Below are 24,806 nucleotides of genomic sequence, written 5' to 3'. Positions count from 1 at the left end.
AAATGATTACTACTAATGAAATCTAATGATTTTATTTTATGACTAATAATTATTTCACACCTTAATAACTAATTGCTACTATTTTTTCACACCTTTATATCTAACTGAAACTTCCTCATAACATGAGGAATCCTTCTTTTCTAGTTACTCCACTCATTCATTTAATCATTCTTATCTCAACTAATCTCATTCTCTGCTTCTCTTTTTTGTCAACCGTCCAACATTCTAAACCATACATCATAGCTGGTCTCACTATAGTTTTATAGAACTTACCTGTCAGCCTCATGGAAAATTTTTATCGTACATCACACTAGATGCTTCTTTCTACTTCAACTACCCGCACTTAATCCTATGTATTACATCGTCGTCAATATCACCGTACTTTTGCATAACTGATCCTAAATACTTAAAACTTTCCACCTTTCCTATTACGTCCTCGCCTATTTTAATTGATCTCCTTATTATAACTACGTCGTGTTCTCCTTTGTTAAACTCGTACTCTATACACTCTGTCTACTACTTTATTATAAAATCCATCTATTATCATATCCATCATTGTAGAAAATAAGTAAGGGCTTAAAGTAGAACCTTGGTGCACTCCTACTCTTACTCTAAAACCTTCTGTTACTCCTCCTACACTTTTTACCCTAGTACAAGTGCCATCATACACATCCTCTATTATATTAGTGTACCTTTTCAGGACTTCTTTTCTCATTAATGCCCAGTTTAAAAATTCTCTCAGTATCATACGAAGTATCATATATCATATCTATCATACGCTTTCTCCAAATCTATAAATACCATATACAACTTTTTCTTCTTGTCCCTGAACTTTTCTATTAGTTGCCTCACACAAAATAATGGCTCCATCGTTGACTTACCAGTTATAAATCCAAACTGGTTTTTACATACCGATGCATCATTTCTTTATCTCTTATCTATTACCATTTCACAATTTTTTTTACTATGACTCATATTACACATTACTATTCCTCCATTTTTCTCTGTGGATAGGAGATAAGAATACATCCATGGTCTCTCTGCCAGTCGTAAGAGGCGACTAATGAGGTTGCGCCAGGTCGACAGCCGGCGTAAAATTTTTGTCAAATAGTATGAGGTTTCCTGAACAAAACTTAGCCGAATTGTCCCATCTCGGATGTACGCGGGGAAAACAGGTGAGAGGGAATAATGTAGTTAAAAACGGTGAAGGCCTAAGGAAAAAAGTGTTTGATACCAGCCGGATAACTTGTGCGGTAGCTGTTTCACCGGTCATGTGTACAGGTCTACCCAACGCTTGTAGTGTCAACGGTGTAGGGACATCACCACTTAACTCTAGGCTGGACTCGTGTATAAAAATTGCCGACCCCAGGTAGTTGGGATTAACGCGAGGAAGAAGAAGAAGACTATTCCTCCATTCTTTTGGCATTTCCCTTTCTAATAAAATTTTATTAAAAAGATCCTTCAACCACCTTATGCCAACACTGCCTAATATTTTCCATATTTTTACTGGCACTTCATGTGGGTCCTACTGCTTCATTCTTTTTCATTGGTTCCACAGCCTCCCACACCCCTTTCTCACTTTAATATAAGTTTAAATAAGGTAGGTATGATTTGATTTTTAAGCACCCACTGTACCTTAGTTAATGTATTAAAATTCTATAATAATAGTATTTCTAATTTAAAAAAAAAACCAAAACATATGTTTATTATAATGCAAATGATTAATAATAACTATAATAGATATAAATCAACAATAAATAAATAAATAGATTGATAGTTAAAATAATTTATAGATATACAAAAAATAAAATCTTGTTTTAAGCTCGTAAAGAATAATTTGAGCTTGTATGTTCCATAGAAAAATTCTCAAGGTATTTAAATAATTTTTTATAAAATGACATCAATTCCCTAAAAGAATAAATAAATTCTAAGTAATTAAATTTAAAAATATCTTCTCAACTTCGCATCGAAGCTAAAATGATTTGAAGTTGATTATTTAAAGAAAATATATTCACCTTTGAGCAATGAACATTATAAAAAAAACACGTATCTGCAAAATTCGTGTTGAGTGGTATTTATATTATAAGAACTTAATATTTTCGTAAATAAAAAAAAAATAATTATTACTGTGGTTTATTTAATCCATCTAATTGTGCAATTGAAATCAATTTCATTTGTAATCCTCATATATGTAGGGGTCAAAATACTGTTATGAACACAATATCTAAATAGAGAATAAAAATTAATATGCACAGATTAACACTGAACAAAAGACTGTCGATAAACTTCAATCGAAGTCAACACTTAACCTATATTTATCTTACGAAAAAATACCCTAAATGCCGAGGGTATTTGCCCTTTTATAGTGTGGGGGAAACATTTTCCAACAGATGAACTCCGCGTAGAACCTGTTTTGCGGGTGGACCAAACTTGGTGCGGCGCCACCACAGAACAACCGGACTAATCTAGTAAAATCCCGTCGCTTACACTTTCGCCATTACGTTACTGATGTTTCGAACCAAAAAAAAAAAAATGTTTAAAAATGACAATTAAGAAAAATACTAAAATGGGCATAATAGTGTGCATTCAATCTGATAAACTTGTTATAACTCGTTTCTTATCTATATTGTTTAAAAATTTTAGTATATATTACTTATAATGATTGAAGTTTACATCAGAATAAAATGTAAGGAGTGCACAAAAGGATATAGTCTATTAGTCTTTAGAGGTGATCAACTGCGTCCATTATTAAAATATAATCGAAATAATCGTGATTTTATTGATAAACAGAACGTTCAATTTGGTCCTTCTGTATTTTTTGTTTGTTTAAGTCCTTATGTATACAGAGTGTTCAGTAAGTAAGGAAACGGGTCAATTGTTACAAACAATGAGAAAAATAGAAACTCGTTTCCTTACTGAACACTCTATATAAACTTACACTTCAGGTTAGCACTCTATGGATGTAGCTCGAAAAATGATGCTCCTTGTCAACATATCCAAGATTACAATTGACAAAAAAAAACGTCTTAATATGAAATTGCTTAATTTCATAACGCTTATTTCAAAATTGGGTTATTCTCCTTACACCATAGGCTTTTTTAGTGAAATTTTTTGTGCATGACAAAAATATTTTGTGTTGATGTGCAAAAACTAAAGTCTAGTTGATTTCATGTAAAAAAGTAAACCAATTTAAAAAATTTGGCTGACTAAATATAAATATGGTTTTCATAAATAATAGGAGACTTATTTTTAAATTGAATAGACCATGTCTCCAAGCTTAAACACGTTGATATCTTTATTAAAAATAAACTAGACTTCGCCTAGGTGGGTCTCCGCCCCAGACACGGGGCCCTCCAAGTCTTACCAGCCTTCAGCGCCTCTTCGGGCCGTCATCATAAGAAGGCCACTGATTACGGTAGGAGTACCCGGCTACGCCTGTCACGATAAGTGTTTTGCAGAAAAAATATTACATCAAAATCAGTATAACAAAAATATATTAAATATGTTATTATTAAAATCAGTAAAATTCAAAAAGAGAATATAGTAAAATGTATTGGGTATAAGGTTGACGTTTGTTAATGAGGTATTCCCTTTAGGCGCATTGAAAAATTATTTTAGGAGGGTATTTAATATTTTTTTACTTTGTTAAACATGCTATAGAATTTTTTTTGCTAAAAAACAAAATGATGATCAAAAAAAAAGGACATTAGGTACTTATTTCATAGAAGTTGCCTGAAAAAATATCGATAGCGCCGGTTCAAGAGGGGCTCATATCTCCTTTAAATACACCCCTGGTATACACAAAAATTATTAATATTCTAATTATAATAATCGTGTTTATATTATAGAATACGTGGGACTATGTAAAAAATTTAATTTTGATAAAAATATTGGTAACTGTGATTTAACGTTGGACAGCATAGTTGTCATAGATGAATCCCAACTTAAACGATGAACTCATAGACTCATACATCATATATGAGAAAAAAAAGATTATTAATAATGTACTGTTTTGATAATGAAAGTACAAACTAAAATAATTATGACCGTCTAGAAATTTATATGTAACATATAACATTCCTCGATAATATATATATATATATATATATATATATATAATATGCTATGTACAAATGCAAAATAGTTTCCTAATAAAAATACATATTACAACATATAATTAAAGTTCGGGATAAACGTATGAGTAGAAACGAGTCAATGCGCATTTTAAAACCAATAATTTTCCCAGAGTCTGGTGACCGAGTACTTTCGTTAAAAAAATTTTTTTTGAAAATCCGAGCATGCTAAGTAGTTTTCCCAGAGAAGCGTTTTTTTTCTTTATTCTATTATATAAGATTTAAATAATTATGTCACAATAAAAATTATAAATAAATTATTAAAATATAATAAAAATGTCCAAAATAAGTTATAAGTTTTAAATGTTTATTTAAACAGAATAATAAATAACATTGAAAATTTATTGTTCGTCATCTAGAACACTACTAAAGAACAATTTCGCTTTACTAAAACTTACGTTTTCAAATACTAAATAAACTTGTTTTAAATAATCTTGAAGTGTATTGTAGTTTTTCGTTGCGAGTATCATAAACTCATTCTTGCTATTTCTTGAGTCTAACATTTTTAAAGTGTATATATTGAATGTTTCATGCAAAGTCCTTTGACGATAAGATCTCAAATTTTCTTCTAAATTAGAATTTATCAGTTTCAGTTGATCTAAATGTGTAATCAATTCTTCAAAGTTTGACACTGTTGAATATAATTGTTGTACAACATCATCCGTCTTCAATTCAAAAAAATCGATAAATTCTTTTAGTAAATTATTTACAATGTTCCACAATTTCCTAATACCGGAATCTTTAATAACAATCATATGGCTGATGAAAACTGAAATATGTACATTTATATGTCCAAGTAACGATACTTTGATTGCATCAAATATGAAATTTCTGTAATGTATCAATTCGTTATATGATTGTGTTCTATCGACCCACACGTACATAACATCATCATATTTCTCTATTAAAGTTCGCTCAAAATTGGTCCATTCGATTGCCTGACTATTCGACGTCAGAGATTTCAACAATGTTTCGTTCAATATTATTTGATTTAACAATAAATTTTGTGGCTTGTAAAAATTAACGTTTTCTTCGATTGCATTGGAGTCAATTTTTATATTGTTAACTTTTCTTTCATATATAAAAAGATTAAGGTTACTTAATTCGTCAGGTAGAGTTTTAATCAGTTCAATAACACTTCGTTTATTTAACAAAATATTGAGAGATTCTTTTCGACCAACATAAGTTTTCAATTGAGATTTAATTATTTCTATTGCTTGGAAAATATGTTTATGTTTATGTTGCATTATCCTGTCACCAATATTTTTATTTTCTTTTCCTGTAACATGTTTATAAAAATCTGCCACTGAATTCGTAAGTATATTGAGCTGCCATAGCCAATTAATTTTTTTTTCTGGTGTTAATCTTAATAATTGTTGGACAAATTCACCATATCTAGAGAAAATGCCTAAGATGAAAGTATTATCTGATTCTTGATTGTCAACCATCAACATTTCCAGTATTTCTAATACACGAAGACAGTTTGTTGCTACGTCCTTCGGTATTTCATTATTTTTTGCATTTAATTCGCAATTAAACACAATAAAACTGATATAAAAATAAAGTCCAACTCTATAAATGGCCATATTATACATAAAATGTTTTTAACCAAGATGTTATTGCGTTGAAAAATTACAATTAAATTACACTTCTGCTTTTTCTTTTAAACTTTTATTAATTAAATATGTGTGCCATTTATTGTAAGAATATGTATGTATACAGAGTGTCTCAGACCTAAATAATAACAATGCTTATAACTTTCGATACAATTGTTATTTGTTCGAAATATTTTTAAAAATTATTATTGATTAATAATCGTTAATTATTATAATAACTGAATTGCCTTCATAGACTACTATTATATCATATTTTTTTGTGTTTTATCTCTAAGAGGAAAAAATAAAAGTTAAAAGTTAAATGCTTTCAAAATTCTCATTTTTTATTTCTTTTCTTACAAACAATTTTTATGGGTTAAAATAATTTTAAGAAAAAATTTTTTTTTCTTATTAGTGATAAATAATAAAAACATATGATTTGAATGTAGTCTAAGAAGGCTATAATTATTATTTTTTTAATCTCAAACAAATGATATGTGTACCAAAAGTTATAAGAAGCGTTATCAGTTCGGTTTGAGCTACTCTGTATATTAATGATATGTAACGAATGAATAATTGAATAAACAAACTGTGTACAAACTTATTTTTAAAAATGTATCTTATTTTTAAATAAAAAAATAATTTAGTAGTTAAATTGTAAAAATAATTTATGATACCCACAATATAAATAGGTAAAATCACTTAAAAAAATCATCGAACATTAAAATAAAGCAATGCATCCCCAATGGAATTTCATTCGTGTCGTCACCGCAACAACTCATATGGACAGTAATAAAATGAGTCACCCCGTAACGCCAGACTACTGTATTTTGTTTATACATTGGGGTAGACTACCACATCGTGACGACGTATAATAATTGTATAATGGAGCAGATGATTCATGAACTTCCCTTTGTTCAAAATCAACATTTATACTGAAAATCAACATAATATATTCTTCAAAATAATACAATATTTCTAATTTTTTGTTTTTTTTTTAATTCTAGGAGAAAAGATACTGAAAATTCTAAAAGACATTTTTTTAATATTAAACAAAATTTAGACATCTAAATAATTGAAAAGTAAATGTCTTTTAAGTCCTCTTTTAATTTTATAGTTATGTTGTTTTATCATACTATAAAAAAATCATCTGAAACCAATTTTGGTTGATCATAATTGTAGAATTTTTAAATCATTCGTTACAGACTTCTTTAAACATCTTCTTAAAAGCTTCACAACTTAAAAAAGAGATAAATTTAACACGTCGTTTCATATTTGTACACAATTTGCTTTTAGTTTACATTATCCATCCGTGTCTAAAGGTGTACTGTAATCACTTTAGTCCATAGTTGAGGTTTAAAGTATTGTGCAGTAAATATGCGCTTATTGGTTTGTTTCTTCTAAGAAGCTAAACATGAGTAAACCTAAAAATCTACATTAGTTACAAAACCAGTATTATTGTAGTAGGATCTTTGTAATCCATACGCATCCCTCGGTGAGATTCTTGGAATTCCTATTATAAGCAGCCCTCGCAAATGTTGAATGCAATGAAAATATTTTTTAAATTTATTTCATTAATGATAAAATTATTTTCAAATGAAACCGAGTAGAATAACAATAAGTTTTTTTTCTACGAAAAGGCGACGAGATTAAATATATTTATGTTTTATTGTCATTTTATTAAAAACTTGTGACCCATGCTCTTCCGATTGGAAAAAAATATATAAATATTACTAGTAATAATAATAAACTAGATGGAAATTGTTTACATATTATTTTATTTTGCCACAGTAAGGGAAAACAAATGTAGTAAACAGGTACCGACTTTTAAACAAATCCATTATTTTTTCATTTTTATGGTATAAATCACAAACATCGGAAACAAGCGGAGAGTTATAATAAATATGTAAAACTTCAATCATACGACATATTTATTAGAAAAAAACGAGGTGCACATTTTCAGGGTAAAAGACGAAACTTTGATTAAATATTTGGCGCCGCGTCGTTAGTCAGTAATGTTATATAATGTGACTTTCTTTAAGAATCTTGTTTTTGAACATTGAATATTGCGAAAAGAGCAATTTATACACTACGACTTTATACAATGTACATATTAACGTATAATATATACTACACCGTTCTCCTTCATTTCAAAAACTAGATGTAAACGAATTTTCTTGTTAAAAGAAAACCACTTTCTTTAATGGAATCGACGAATCAGTTTTCTCGTCATCGACATTTTTTTTTTTTAATTTTAATCGATGTTAATATATTCCTCCTATACTTAATGTACATTGAATTTCAAAATTCAGACAGATTTATTAGTGCGAATATTATATCCTTAAAATGTTGAATCATTATAAAATAATTTATTAATATAATTCCACATATTTAAGATTTTTCAGAAAAGCCATTTTTACTTAGATGTCGATTGATTTTACCCTTAAAACATTAATGAAATAAAATATTATGTTATACTGAAAGATAAGTAAAAGTGTGAAAAATTCAAAACATTTTAAATTTATATTCAAAAAAATAAATATATATAATATGATACATACGCAGTGGCGTATTTATAAATTTATAATGGGGAGGGGGCACAAAAAATGTTCATGAATAAGGTACCATAAAACGACTTTTCTTTTGTTCATAACATTTGTTAATACATATTAAACTCATATTTGAGATTTTTTTATTGGAATCTATTTTTATTAATAAAAATATTTCTTTTTATACAGTATGTATTTCAACGTAATTAACACTTCAAAATTAGGTGATAACATTAACGGGACAACTGTGCAGGCGTTAAATTTTATTCCAAAAAACAACTATATCGACTAACATTTCATAAACCCATGTTTTCATCAAAAAATAACTTTTTCTAATGATATTATACATTATTACATTGCTTGATAAAATATTAACATGACTCAGTTAATGGGGGGGTCACGTTCCCCTGTGCACCCCTCTAAATACGCCACTGTACATACGTGTGTATAAATTGTATAAATACAAAAAGAGTATTTCAATATAATTATGTATAAGTACAAGAGTATAGATTTTAATAGGTTAAAGACCAGTGGCAACGCCAGGTAATCAATTAATATAAAAATGAAACTAAACTAATTGTAATCAAAATTCATCGTGAACGATAGATCTCTTGTTAAAAAAATGAACAATGACAGAATCAATTATGTGATATAAACATAATTAAATAAATTATATATATTATTCAAATGCCAGTTTAATAATGGTCAATTTTTTATAGTGTAGTATACAGTATTTTGTATATAAAGCATCGATGAATATCAATGATACGTAAAATATTTCACTATTTATTTAACAGTCATAAAAAATGAGCATGTATATAGAAACCAAAAGCGAAATATGTTCATACACTTTTTAAGTGAAATTTTATTTTTAAAAATATTTGATTTGTTTAAGTATAAAAAAAAACATTAATCTATGAATATCCATTCTCATGAAATTTTATATTTTAGCTCATTTATTTGTTAAATTATTCGGTTTTTTAAATAATCGATGACATCACTGATCGTCAACTAATATTACGATTGTAGTAAATTGTGAATTGCGTATTCACTACATTTGTCGCTACTACACTTTGGATTTAAATGTGTACTGTCCTCCACTCATTTTATTTATTACATTCATTCCTCTGTAATATTTTGTGTATTCACATTTCATGTGTTTACAAAAGTTAACATTAACGTTGTCAATGTGTTTGTTTCAATATTATTTTAATAACTTCTATGTGCTAATAACTTCTATATATATGCACTGTATTTATAACGAATTATGTTTGAATATTTTGCTAACCACTACATATTTCCATTTATAGAAATATGTAGTGGTTAGTATTTATCCCTTATAAACTTTATACAAGAGTTAACCTCATTTCTTCAAATGGCAATTTGTTAATAAGTTTGTTAATTATGTATTAATTAACAAGTTTATAAAATAGAAAATTATATAATTAAGAAAATGATTAGTACATAATTACTTTGGGACCAATATTTCAGAAGTTATTGACATTTTTATACTTTGGCAGGAATAGGAGTAAGAAATGTCTAGTGATAAAAATAGCAGTACCTACTCCCTCGCCTATAGTTATTACTTTAAATTGTTAATCACTTCTTAAATACTAGTTCAATTATATAATTATATATTTTATAAGCTAATTTACTATGTATGTTGCCATTTAACAAAATTTAGTTTACACCCTTGTAAAGCATAAAAAATATTTTACAACAAATAAATGAAAATAAATATGTAACTAACAAAAGCAAAAAAAATATTCACAAAAATATATTGTTTTAAGAGAATGTATAACATTAGAAGAGTCACTCTGGTATTTAAAAAAATTAAGTATAGTGGCAGTCGCCATTGGTGTTTGGGGATATACGAGTATTATGTTATAAACCCTTTAACAATTTTTTTAATTAACCTATATTTTGGAAAAATAATATTTATGTACTATTTATATTGAGGGTATACGTTTACAAACTAACGTATACCCTAGAATAAAAAATTATGTGTATTTTTTTTTCAAAAACACCATTGACAGTTGGGATCCATTGAAGTGTAGATGAAGTATTTTTAGATTCAAGGAGTAATTGAGAACAATAGGTTCTTAGTAAACCCAATAGGGTTTACTCTACCGTATTTTTTCTTATCGTGTCAAGTGTGTGAACTGATCAGTTTCTACTAGACTGATTTTGCTCATCGAAAGATTGCAAAACGTATAAAGTTATGCTATCAGTTCCCTAAATTTGAAAATCCCATAATAAAGGGAAAAGTTCTAAAATGTTACAATCGTCATAAAACAGTCGATTTTGATATTTTTTAGTGCCTATTCTATATTGAAATGACTTTTTTAAAAACTAACGGATTATAGCGAAATTTTTGTATATTATTCACATACATTTTTTTGTAAATCCAATTATTACCCAAGATACTGAGGGGTTTCAAATTTATATATAAATTTTTTGCTTTTCAATTTTTGAAAATCTTTCAAAATCTTGTGTTTATAAATTTATGTAAAATTAAAGCTAAAAAAATGCTAATGTTTGTTCGCTAATAAAAACCAAACTAAAATCATGATCAATATATATATATAAATCAATAAGGGTTAAAATATGATAATACTGTTATCTTTAATTTAGTTAAATTGAAGGCTTTTCTTAGGTATATACGCTATGAAAATAAATATAACTTTGCTTTCGTTTTGAATATGTCTCTGGAGATTCCTAAATTCAACAGTCTTGACAAATGATCTGCAACTGTTTCACCTACGCGGATCATGTCTTTTTTAGTTTTTCATTAAGAGCTGCAAAAAGTATAATAAACTCTACTAAATATAATGATATACATTATATATAACGTGTTTAATTGGACATTAGACTAGACTCTATTCGATGCCGATGATCCGTTATCATTGATTTTGTCTTTTTCATCATGTGCCAAACGTTAAGTTTTACAAAAATGCATGCGGAATTTTCCAAATAGAGTAATTCATAAAATATTTCCAAGAAAATCATTATAAAATATTCCTTTTTTATAATATATTTCCATTATTCCGTTCAGTGTAATAATAAATTTTGTAAGATATTTGCACTTCATTGTCCCGATACACCTGCTCATTGTGTGTCGTATTTCACCTTCATGGTGTATATTTTTTCTTTCTCTTGGCTAAATGCAACAGAATACTTAGAGTGAATATGTTTTAAAATATTAATGAATATAAAACTTTAGCTGTCATACGAAATATTGTTTTTAATCACTAATGGTGACAATATTTAAAAATGTATTTAATATAAAAATGATTTAATTATTATTTATTAAAATTTATCTGATTTCGAGTTTAAAAAAGACAGAAAGTGATGATTCTGTTTTTTTTTTTTTTTTTTTTTTGAAGTAATAAAAATTTNTTTTTTTTTTTTTTTTTTTTTTTTTTGTGAAGTAATAAAAATTTAGTACGAGAAAAAACATTAGAAAACTATAGAGCATAATACTCCCTGGGCTATTGAAGACGACGATGATCCCTAACTAAGACATCAGAAAATCGCCGAGTTATTTGACTTGGCTGAGGAAAACTTAGTTCAACACACAAAATTATTGTTTTAACACCCAACGGTGGTGACGACCTCGGCGGCGCCCGTGAAGTGACGGTCACCGCCGCCTAATGGCTAGTTTCGCACCACCCTCAGTTCTTCTTTCCACCGTAAGCCGGTCGGTCGAACGTAGTCATCATTGCGTGTTGATTATGTTTTCAATGGGAACCCTCACGTGCGTCTCATGCTTTCAAAATATAATTCCGTTGAAATTTTAGGCCTATGTATTAGTTTTAAATTAAATTTTTAATTCAATTTTACATTAAGATTAATTATTTTATCTCATGGTTATGCCGTTTAATTGATTAATTAATATCAATTGACTGCCGTTTGAGTATCGACTAGACATCTAATCTATTTAAATCAATAAACATGGAGGATTACGATTATTTGGATTACATTTATGAAGACTATAGAAAGAGTAAGTCATTTGTTTCATAATTTCGTGAGTAATATTAAAACATTGAAAATTATATGAATTTCATTGGGTTATACTAGACAAAAATAACTATTGTTTGCATAATGTCTGAATTCATAACATACTTCTGTATATCATAATCTTTTAAAAGTATCTCTTTAAATTTGTTTTGATAACATTTATCATACTGCAATATTATATATATTTTTAAATTTTCTCGTATTTTATTTTTATGAATTTTGGTTCAATATATTGAACACATAAAAGTACACAAAAAATTATAGTATATAATATGACTTTTTAATTTTTTCAAATTAATCTAATTTTTACTCAATATTACAAAATAAAATATTCTTAAGTACATCTAGTCAATCCGATTATAAATATATTTTATAATTTGATACTATTTGTGTATTTTGCTTTCAAAATCAGCTAAATTATAAATAAATGCTTAGTTGGTTTTAAGTGACGTAGGATAAAATTTGATTACAATATTTTTTAAGTTATTTCGTTCGGCTAAAGAATTTATTTAATTTGTTTAATAAATTATCAATTCAATTTTAATCTCGTTTTCAACGAGCATATTGTAATACTGACCAAAATAAACAGATTCAATTTAACTGTTTAATTATTTTCGAATAAAAAAATAATTATCAATTTAAGGTCTTTAAACATTTATTTTGATAGATGATAAATGTTACGTGGAAACTTAAACCACCTGAGCAGTGATGGATTTCCATCAAAATATTCAAAAACTCCACCGAACTCAAAATATACAACGATTAGTTGAAATATATTATAAATACTTTAATTTAATTTAATTATACAACACGTTTATTAAAAAAAATAACAAAACAAATTTATAGAAATCGTGTACTACCCACTGATGTTCTTGTGAATCAATTAATTATCGAGTATTGACTTTACCGTAATTTTAAGTATTTTAATTATTTTAAAACTATTATTAAAATAATTTACTTATACAATATTTAAGTTTGTTCAATTTCGTATCAATATCTTAATATCTGTTTGCAAAACTAAAATTACCTACTTATTTCCTACAAAAATGATTTTTGTGTTGACTAGGTTACTTCGACATTTTTTGCTTGTAAAATAAAAATGGTTTATTTAAGTGTGTCAAACTTGAAGCTTATTTCTTTAATGTCAGGTGGAGCGCATTGATTTTTTTTGAACTTTCTAGTTTGTCATATTTGAACTTTGAGTTATTAAGGATAAAATAATGAAGATTTATTGCTCGTTTATAAGTCGAAATGCTATGATGGAATTATTAATATTAACACCGCGGTTCGAACGAGGGAAAAAATTATTTAGATATGAGTTATAGCGCTACAACAAACTGCGGCATTTACCAACACTGAAAATCAAATTTTACTAAAATGAAATTCCTATTGCTTTTTTTCAAATGGTGTAATACAATTAACGTCGAATGAAGTCGGGGTGATAAGTTTATGAAGGATCGAAAGCTGCTTCTAATCTTAATAGAATGAAATCAAATAAACGTTTTAAGGCAGAATCTTTCATCAGGAAGAGCCCGTGTTTATAAATGTCAGCAGTTGTTCGGTAATGGATCCAGACAACTTCTACGTTTAAAATAATAACTGTATGTTGTGTAAAATAAATTTCTTGTGGCTGTCGAATAAATTACGCATAGTGCCCAATAAACTACGTATAAAAATAGAGTAACCGCTTTCGTTGTCTGTAGTATACGATGACTTGAGCATTTACTACATAAGTAATTATACAATGAGAAAATGTAATGTATTTAGAAAAGAAAATTTTTGGTGGTGTTATAATGTTTAACGGTCTGTGTAAATAAGAAATAAGAAGATATATTAAATCACGTCAATTTGTTATCACTATAATAGATATTTTATAAGCAACAAGTGTATAAATAATTCATTCGGATTTATATTTCATAAATTTAAATATACATCTGGTTTTATCAAAAAAGTATATCTTGCAGTCTTAAAATTATGTAGACCGATAAACCATATCTTCGTATCTAGTTGAATCTAATGACATCCCAAAATGCAGTCGATAGTTTATTTAAATTGTTTAATTAAGTATCATTTACAATATATAGACTACTTAAGTGTGTACTAAAGCTGTTATAAAATTCTAACATAGCGACCACTCATATAGCATCATTATTCATTTTAATAAAGAGGAAGTAGATCAAATCATCACCCCTATTTAATTATTAAACCAACATAGTTATTGAAAGAATTTTTGTCTGCAACAATAATGCTTATTAACATTTCGAATTTGTACATAACTTATTATGCTTAAAATTAATGTTTAATGATTTTACTTATTGTTATTTTGTTTGATTAAATTAATACAGCTGTTTACGATGTAGAATTATAATTAAAATAATATTAATATAAAATCCGCCCGTATGTTATTACTATAAATTATAAATTATGTGAGCATGTTTATTGTGGAAGTATAATATAAAAACCCACTGGCACTATTTACTGCTTCCTTATTAAAACATTCACTTTGATTAGTGATGTAACACAACAAGTATAATTTGCATTTACTTAACTTTATTTTTACATATTATTATCTCAAAAGTTTTAACATAGAGTCATTAATATATTAAACGGGAATGTACCATTGTACGACTTATTTTTGTCAGGAAAAAATAATAAATTTATGTTATAATAGATATGCTATTTAATAATGAGATAGATTTAAGGGTAATATTTTGAGAAATTTATAAACGAAGAATAATTATATTATATACAGTATGATAGTTTTGCATCAAGCGTGCAATTAAAATCATATATATATTTTTAACTTTTTCAGGCATTATCATTATTATGGGATGAGTACATTTTGATATGACTTGAGCCAACGCATTGAGAAAAATTACCGGATGAACTACTATAATTTTCTCATGTGGACTCTAAATGAACAATTTTCATATTTAATCCACTTTTTTGCCATAATTTAAACAAAGCCACCAATCATTAAAATTATTATTTAATATATTCTATTTTACGCCAAATTCATAAAGGTTTTATTTTACTTAAGTTTCACTAAAAACCTTACATTGAAATTAAGCAAACGATAATCTTAATGTAGTTTTATTCAAAACTGTTATCAATTCATAGTTCAGTTATAATCTCAGTCACTTTAAAATTTATTTTTACACCTCGAAATATTTTATTTATAGTGAATATTCAGACATCGTTTAGAAAAAATAATTTACCTCTAGAATTTTTATCGTCTTACAAACCTCTAAGTTTATAAACTACTAATCATTTATTCAAACCAGAGCCGTATCCAGAATTATTTTACAGGGTACAAAATATGTTGAGTTTATATATATATATATATATATATATGTGTTATTTATATACAATATGTATTTTATTTTATTGGTAGTCAACCGTAGAAACCCCATGTATACATATTTGGTTTTAACAATTTTCTAATGGTGTTGATCATACTTAAAGGTCCGCAAGACAATGGTAATTCGAGGCAATTTATTTTTTCTGATGACGTCCGAATTTTACTTGACTCGCTAAGATCGTTGATGAATTATTTTTTTCAATAAGAATTTTGCATTTTTTCCCTAAAATCCACCGAAATTAAAGCTATTGGGTTTAAATTATATTAATTACAATAATATTTTGAAAATTAATAAAAAATATATCATATTAAGATTATGATAACAATTAAATAAAAAATTAATGAAAAACGAATATAATTTTAATATAGATCAAGACGTTTATTTTCGATAAAGAATTTTATTACTTTTTTTGTATTTTCTGAGTCAGGGTCTAATGTTGATTATAAGTAATATCTTAATTTTAAATTTATATTATTATACTTTAATATTATTTTTAAAGAGCTATTTTTTAATTTTCAGTATAATCTAAGATAGTATCTACTTAATGATATGCCTTTGCATTTATTTTCTACTGCAAGAATGGCGTCTAATGAAGGTAGTTTTATAAAAATAGTATGGAAATTTTGGATTTCTAAAGCATTCCCTACGTCATACTAATGTAATATTCAAATGTAGTCATTATTTTTATATGGGACACAAATATTAATATTTTTGTTAAGAAATAGTATGTTCATAGATAGGTATGTGTATATTCATTTTTCTATTTCCTCATACATTGTTTTTCTGAAAACACAACTCTAACCTAATGAATCATGTACTATTATTATAAAATTACTTTCGTCTATATTTTACTAGATTCAAATTACACGTTTTTAACTATGTAAAAATGTTAAAACTGATGTTCAGTATATTTTTTAATGTCCCTTCTGTTACTAAAACTAGAGTAGATTTCTATTTTTTTCGAATATTGTTTCAACCTTTTTCGCTTAAAGAAAAATACAGACTTTTCTTTAAATATTGTTTTTTTATACTTAAGTGTATGAAATGATTAATGAATTTGTATCTAAAATATTGAGTTACTTTGAAATTACATTCAACTAAAAATGAAATCTAATATTATAGATAACATAAATTCAATTAAAAGAAAAAACTTCATCTACTAATAATAAAACATAAACTCAAAATTGTCACGTGCCAATTATTAAAAATTAGCTTTTATCATATGGGATTTTTTATTGGAGATTCCATTATCAGTAGATTTACATTTTTTTCATACTCACTTATGTTCACGCTCAAGATATTATTTTATATGCATATTGTTGTAGTATGTAATTGTTATATAATGTTTAATGTGTGCACAAATACATTGATTAAACGCTAACGAAGACAAAAAAACGGAAGCGAAATGTGATACTTAAATTAATGGATTTTTTCACAATGATGCTAACGATCTGGAGAACTTTTTCATGTTTATAAAAGTACTATTATGTTTAAATTTCCCTGTAGTTCTATTTTATTTATTTTATTTTACAAACAAAGATTTGTAACTACAATTTATTTACAGTAATAGGTTTTCGCGTTGAAACGTAAAAATTTGGACAAATTCTTAGACACTATTCCGTAATTTTAGACAGTAAATTTCAACCCTTAAGTCTATAAATACATATTTTACAAAAATAATGTATTCCGAGAGCTTTAAAAAGCTATTATCATTTGAAAATCACATTTTTGTGTTTGAAATATGATTCTACTAAAAGTCCAATGGATTATTTTGGCTCTATTTTTATGATAATAATTCCTTAGTTTACAAATTATTTATGTTTATTTTTTATTGCATTGAACTAGACCCTCTATATAAATTGCCAAATAAAGTAATATACTTTAGATTAATAAACAAAATCTTGAAATATGTTTTATTATTTTTAAGGATCTAGTTTAAATAAAACATTCTTTAAAATTTTTCTAAAAAATCAATCTTAAAATATTTGTTTATTTTCATTATTTTATTAATTACGGCTTACTTAAATTGTTTCAATAGTTTATTGAAATCGACCAACAATTATTTTAAAAAAAAAAAAAAAAAACGTAATCCATTAATTTTTTAGTTCAGTAAAAATAAAAGAGTTAAAATAAATTAGAAACACAATTTGTTATAACAATAGGAATTAGACTCATAACAGCAGACCATTATATATATTTAAGTAAACATCACGTCTAAATAATAACAAGTATGTAAATTCTAAATGTATGTATGTAAAAACTCAACCGGAAGGGTAAAATACTCATCTCTAGTTCTCACATTTGTTCAAACTACATTTCCCACGGAATTTTACTATTTAATTTTTCCTTGTATAATAGTTTGAAAGTTTTGACAATAAATAACATGCGACATTAAAACTCTTGTTGTGACTAAACTTATCGGTGATAAAATTTCTTTTGTATTATATTAGCGTATTTGAGTAAAATTCCAACGAAATAATTCAATTTAGATTTTTCTCTTGTAAAGTTTTGGTAATTATTTAAGATTAAAGAATCGCTATTAGTAAAAATTAATACAGATATTTAGTTGAATAAGTTTTTCATTTTTCACTATGTGTAGCTTTTTCACTGTAATTTATCATTTATTTATTTGTGTAAATTTATGATTCAAATGTTAATTTTAATTATTGCACAACCTCCTCGAAAAATTATTTAATTACATTTTTAGTATGCATATTTTTATTTGTGTAATTTTTCTCAATAGTTAACATACATAAAAATTAATAGCTTTTAATCATTTTTTGTTGTTCATTATTTTCCCCATCTCATTAAATAAATATCCTAGGTAGCTAGATAAAAATTAATATTACAAAGATAAAATAATGTTTCCTAGGTAAACAATTTGGTTGTAAATAATTTTAGAGTTATTTAATTTGAATAACATAATTAGGGTTAACGTAGCTTAATTTAAAGTGTAGTGTGAACGTTGCGTTATTCGAGTGAATTTCGCCTTGACGTGCGTTATCACAACACGGAAATATTGTATTTGACAAATACACTTGATAACACTTAAAAACTCTTTCATACATACACTTACGTATATAGAAATAAATAATTACACTGTTCGTTGACAATTTGATCTATTTGACATCTAGTATTGTCATCTCTGACTCTGACTTACTGTTGATAATACAGTCATCAACTCATAGTATTTCTAAGCATCCAACTAGTTAGTCATGAAACTTTTGACTAATGTATTATTTGGTTTAATTTTGTTTCTTTTTTTTAAATCTTTATAAAATAAATGTTAAATTGACAGTGAATAGTAAAAAGTGAATTTTTAAAGAATTTTTTTTTCTTCAAAATTTGGTGTAAGGTATTAGAAACTGTAAGTTTAAATAATGAAAAAATAATTAATATGGTTGAAATTCTATAAAACTTGTACTAGAAGTAATTTTAATTTTCCATGTATAATTATTATCTTATTATACTTACATTAAAATTGAATTATAATTATTGCATTTTAAATATTTGATATATAGTTTATTAAAAATCTTATGCTTGACTGTGGTAAGTTTAAAACATTGCATTGAGAACACAATTGTTATTATGTGTTATACATACATTTTACTCTCAAATTATTATGTTAATAAATTGTATTGAAGTTTTTAAAAAATCTGTATTACTATTTTAAAAAAAAATTAAGTTTTTTATTATCAGTTTGTATAATGTACTTAATATTTTTTAGATGAACTTGTGCAGCCAAATGCTGAAGATAAATTGCATACCACTGTGTTTCAGCAATCAACTACATTAACAGCAAAAATGTGGCCTCCAGTAAGAAATTGTTTTTAGTGTTTCACTATTGCAATATTATATTTAATTTCAATTCTTTTTAATATAAAAAAAAGTTTTAATTAAATTATTCAATAAAATAAAGCTTTAATAAGAAAAAATTCTTGTAGGAGTAAATAAAGATTATGTCAATATTTATTTAAATAATTTTAAATATTTTATATTTTTAACAACATTCTTGTTCATTCAAAAATTAAAATTTTATTTTTTTTTCAGGATATGACTAGTAGTTTTGATTGGAACTGGAATATTCTTGGATGGCAAATGAATAAAGATCAATTTTCAGTTATTATCATATGTACAATAATTGTTATAGTATTAATCTCAACAGCACTTGTGTTCATTATTTGGTATTGTTGTTTTTGCAATAAAAAAACTGGTATGATAAAATTAATGTTGTAACCCAAAAATGATTGATAATATTAATATAATCTATTAAAACTGTATTATTTTGTGTTATTGTTTTTAGAAGAAAACAATGGTGAAGAAGCTCAAAGGAGTACTACAAATTTACCAGGGTAAATAAATGCAAACTTTTTTGCAAATCCTTCATAAACAATTTTATTATTTTTATACTGATGATATCACACTGTGAGTGTATGAAAACCATACCTTAAATAATGTAATTTTGAGATAAATGGCTTCAAGTTTTAACTTTCTATAGCTTTTACGTTGTGTTATATTTTTACTTTTTGCATTTATTTATTTTCATCATTTATATAAAGTTCAAATTAACTTTTAAGTAAGTTGCATTTACATATTTAGATTGAGAATTTAATTGTTTAACATTCTTTCTGAGAACTATTGCTTATGCCAGAGATTATGGAAAATCTACATAGTCTAAAGTAATAGAATTGAACCTGTTATGTACGCATTGATGTGCAATGCATTACTAGGCTAGAATGGTAGTTCAATTGAATTATATCTTAATGTCAAATTTCATGAATTTTGATATGTGGCTTTAATGCTCATAGTGCAATATTATATCGAAGAAATAATTAGAAAACAAATTGTTTTACTCCTTAAAAAGCATCTTGATTTGTAGACATCAAATGAAACTTGTAATCAATAATATCATGCTATAGAAAGGAAAGTGGAGCAAGTCGACACCCTTTTAAGTTTACCATTAAAATATGAAATATTACTTGATATATTGAGACATATATTTAAAAAGCTCATTAATTAATAATAATTATTGTTTAATTTGAAAAAGAAGTTAAATATGTCATCTTGTCTCAGGGTAAGATAATTTTTTTAATAGAGCAATTTGGTGTAGTTTAATTTAGGTTATGGTTAAAAAATCTACTCTCCCCTAACTAAAAAATGTAAAATTGAGTTTGTACAAGAAAAAATGTTTAGGAGCCAAGTATAATGATAATATGTATAATGTTTGTTATTCAGAAAATTGTAAATGGATTAAAATTAAATTTTTTGGCATAAAATTTATTAATCTCAAATTTTTAAACATTAACATATTTAAAAATTTGCTGACTTCAAAATGCTATAAGTTTTTTTAAATGAATCGCAAAAATGTATCGAGTCTCTCTTTTTTGAAAACTCTTTCAATAATGTGTATCCATTTGTTATGAATTTAACAACCTAATTTTTATTTTTTTACTGATAAAATCATTGAAAGTAAATGACTAATGAAGTCATTTTTGCACTCTAGAGCAATTTTTAATCCATATAGGTGTTTATTATTGAGTAAAACTTTGTACCTTAAAATAAACTATATAATAATTTAAAAATTAAACTATCAATATAAAATTACTGTAAAATTGGCTTAAGTTGACCACTTCCAAGCTCAAACTTAATGTTTGAAGAGATGTTTTTAATAGATTATTATAAGAAGTATGTTATGAAATTAGACATTATGCAATTATGACAACTATAAAAAAATAGTTATTTTTGTCTAGTATAACCCTATGCAATTTTTAATATTTTAATATTACTCAAAAAATTATTTCTAACATGAAATGAATGACTTTATTAAATTCAAATATAATAAAATAGATAAAAATATTTGCATCTAATATTTATTTTCCTGGAATAAAAACTACTTTTAAAACAAAATTAACTATAATTAAAAAATTGGAAAATAATATGTTAATTAATGAACTATAGTTTAAATTATTAATGAAAAACTATTCAAATAAATAATTTTTATTAACTTTCATAAACTTGAAATATGAAATAAAGAGTTAATTCTATGATATAAAATAACTTATCACAATAAATTATTTGTACAAGTCACAAGACTTTGTAAGCTTTTAATTTCAGGTAATTTATTTATTAATTTAATAAATAAATAATATATAATATAATAAAATTAGTAGATGATATTCAATATTAAATCACTATAAAATATTCTTTATTTCAATGTTTTACATGCTATACATTTTTTATTGATTATACAAGAGTTTAATGAAACTTGATGTTTTTGAAATTATCAATTTAATAATAATTTGTTTATTTATTATATATTATTTTTACAGATACTCTACTGTTTTCTTAGATCCAAAAACAGGAAATTTTGTATACAGTAATCGTATTGTTGAATTGTTTCCTGAAAGAGAAGGTTCTCCAGATAATTGGTTTTTCAATGATCAAGTTGATGAAATACCACCACCTCCTCCACCAATGATTATTAACAGTAGCGTTCCAAGATCAGCTTCTGTTCCACCAATAAAACAACTTCAATCATTTGTATGTATCATTAATGTTCTATACAATTTTTTTATTAATATTCAACGTTGCCTTATTTTTTAGGATCCATGTATTCGAGAGATCAAAAAATCATTGAACAATGTTAATTCAGAAGAGCCACATTTAAATTATATTGATAATGAAACTCAACATAATCCTAAATGCCCAATGCCTGATTCATTACCTCAAATCTCAGAATTCAATCCTCAACAATTTACCTCTAGTAGTTGTAAGTCATTATAATTTTTAACTAATCAATATATAATAGTCAAAACTAATCAGTTATTAGAAGGATGGGGATATATACTACTCATGCACTCAAACTTTATGGTTCATTGTGTATATTTCATACAGAATTTTATGATTAAAATTAGTTATTACCATAGTGCAATGTTTTTATTTAACATAGCATTACAGTCATCCATTTAACTCCTATACCCAATAGTTGAAGATTCATCTACCTTGAACTAATTGATGATTTATCATAAAGATTTCCACTGTTAGTGTTTCATAATTTGATGTCTCATTTGTATTATAATGGTTTTTTCTTTTTTCATTATCCGTTGATTTTCTATGAAGCACTCTTATTCTTACAATTTCCTTATTTGGATTCTTGATTTTCACAAGATTATTACTTATTGTGATTTTTGTTTATATTCTTATCATCATTATCCATCATGTTCCCACAAAAGGCTGAGAAAAGTCCACAGCATTTTTTAATACTGTAGTAGGCTTTATGTTCTATGGCAGGGATCAACAACCTTTTGACATATACAAGTCATATTTTTGTTGAATACTCGCATCATTCTAGATTATTATGACTTATAGCTTTAAAAAATCTATGTAATTGTCTTCTATAAGTGAATTTTTTAAAATTAGTTTTAAATATCAAAGCATTTTACAATTAAAAAAAAACCTTAAATTCACATTAGTGGGTTTCAACTGCTTACTTAACTATTTAATTATTTATCATTATTATATACACGGTTATAATAAAAACTTATTTCTAATTCAATTCAAATTAAAATTAGTACATTCTTAAATACTTGAGTAATTAAAATATGTCATGATTAAATTGTCTCATTTCCTAAATTTTAATTGTTTTTCTATAATAAATCTAATATATATACATAAGTTTTTATTATTTCAGTCCTAGATAATTGTGAAAAATGGGATGGAAAATCTCTTACAATGCGAACAAGAAGTCTTCCTGCAAATTGTCGAAGTAAAAAGAGACCTTTTTCAACCTCAGATAATATTAATGAACTATACGCAAAGGTATAAAGACTGCATAAATATTAAAAACAAAAAAAAAAAATTTTAAGCGAATTTACTTAATTTTTAGGTAAACTTTAGTAAAAAGAGGAAAAACCGTATGAGAAATGATGAAGCAGCTATTATAGCTATGAGTAAATCTAGAAGTCAGTTTCTTAATAATAAAGACACAGATGTTTTGGTTGAAAATGAGGCCGTGATTGTATATGATGAACGAACTGCATTATAAACTATTTGTGATATTTAAAGAATAATTTTAAGTAATCATTTATATAGAATCTCCAAATTTTGTGGAATTGTGATAATTAATATTATTTCTCCGATGACCAGGGTTATATTGTAGTAAGGGCATTTTATAATGGTAGCGTTTTAAATTTTTATATACCAGTATTATTTTGCATTAATATTGTGCTCCCTTCTTTTGAATAATAACTATAATTTAAAATAATTTCCTTGTAATAAGTTCATTTTTTACTTATCAATTTTTTTTAACATACCTATTCTTATTACTTACTATTTTAATGTGAAATTATTTTCAAGGTTTAATAAATATATATAATTTTTATAAACATTTGAATTATATATCAGACTTTTTATAAAACTATTTTGTTGTAATAGTCAACTATATAAAAAAAAAATTATGTACATTTCTTTCTTTAACATGTTTAAATAAACTTTTTTATTAGGAGAAATCAAAATTTGTATTTTTTAGAATTAGCTATTTATTTTCTGATAATTTGTGTTTTATTTACTATTATTTATTATTGTAGAATTCTCACTTTTAAATAGTATAGAATTTTTTATTCAGTAGTAATAATATAAGATTTTGGCTAGAATTTGTAACAACTCAAAATTCTTGATTCCTCTGATTTTTACATCAACATAAATTAAATTAAATGCCTCCTTAATGAACATCTAGTTATTTTGAAAATTATTGAAATAATAATGAATAGTTCAATCATAAAGATAATATTGTATACCTTTTCTGTTTCTAAGATTTGCCAACTAAATATCAAATAATTTTAGATGAGGCATCTCAAAAATCATTAATGATAATATGTATTTTTATTTAGTTAATAATTTAGCTAACATTAGTTTACTCTATTCAGCAAGATATAAATGTTTTAAATTTTCTGAATATACTCAACTAGATTTCTGGATAACTAATAAATTTATTTATATATTTAACAATATATTTTCTTCAGAAATTGATCATTATTAGTATAACAAGAACAATTTAAACTTGATTTGCATATTTGGCTTTCCTTGATATTTTAAAACAATAACTATGTCTATTCTTCTGCAATAAATATTTTTACTATATTATTAAAC

The 24,806-nt window shown here is 25.6% G+C and overlaps 1 protein-coding gene across 3 annotated transcripts; it reads left to right on the top strand.

The window, feature by feature from the left end:
- The first annotated feature begins 11,955 nt into the window (after window positions 1–11,955).
- Window positions 11,956–24,136, top strand: LOC126898642 (uncharacterized). Of its 3 annotated transcripts, none has more exons than XM_050672897.1 (8): window positions 11,956–12,280; window positions 19,387–19,475; window positions 19,710–19,872; window positions 19,963–20,011; window positions 21,989–22,199; window positions 22,263–22,428; window positions 23,350–23,477; window positions 23,545–24,136. In XM_050672897.1, exons 1-8 carry the CDS (start codon window positions 12,232–12,234, stop codon window positions 23,701–23,703), a joined length of 1,014 nt encoding a protein of 337 aa, XP_050528854.1. In that variant the 5' UTR covers window positions 11,956–12,231; the 3' UTR covers window positions 23,704–24,136. The 3 variants fall into 3 exon arrangements, with proteins under 3 accessions (XP_050528854.1, XP_050528856.1, XP_050528855.1); XM_050672899.1 differs by lacking the exon at window positions 11,956–12,280 and adding an exon at window positions 18,700–19,026; XM_050672898.1 differs by lacking the exon at window positions 11,956–12,280 and adding an exon at window positions 19,181–19,208.
- The last annotated feature ends 670 nt before the right edge of the window (window positions 24,137–24,806 follow it).

This window comes from Daktulosphaira vitifoliae, unplaced genomic scaffold, assembly GCF_025091365.1.
Source record: "Daktulosphaira vitifoliae isolate Bord-2020 unplaced genomic scaffold, ASM2509136v1 Scaffold_2, whole genome shotgun sequence".
Taxonomy (NCBI): Eukaryota; Metazoa; Arthropoda; class Insecta; order Hemiptera; family Phylloxeridae; genus Daktulosphaira; species Daktulosphaira vitifoliae.
The sequence above is the reverse complement of the archived record's forward strand: the minus strand, read 5'-3'. Positions and strand labels throughout refer to the sequence as shown.

Excerpts from the sequence above, each read along its gene's own strand:
- LOC126898642 (XM_050672897.1), top strand. The coding sequence starts at position 12,232 with ATGGAGGATTACGATTATTTGGATTACATTTATGAAGACTATAGAAAG. Across the intron at positions 19,476-19,709 it reads CAGCAAAAATGTGGCCTCCA|GATATGACTAGTAGTTTTGA; the intron begins GTAAGAAATTGT and ends TTTTTTTTTCAG. Across the intron at positions 23,478-23,544 it reads TTAATGAACTATACGCAAAG|GTAAACTTTAGTAAAAAGAG; the intron begins GTATAAAGACTG and ends CTTAATTTTTAG.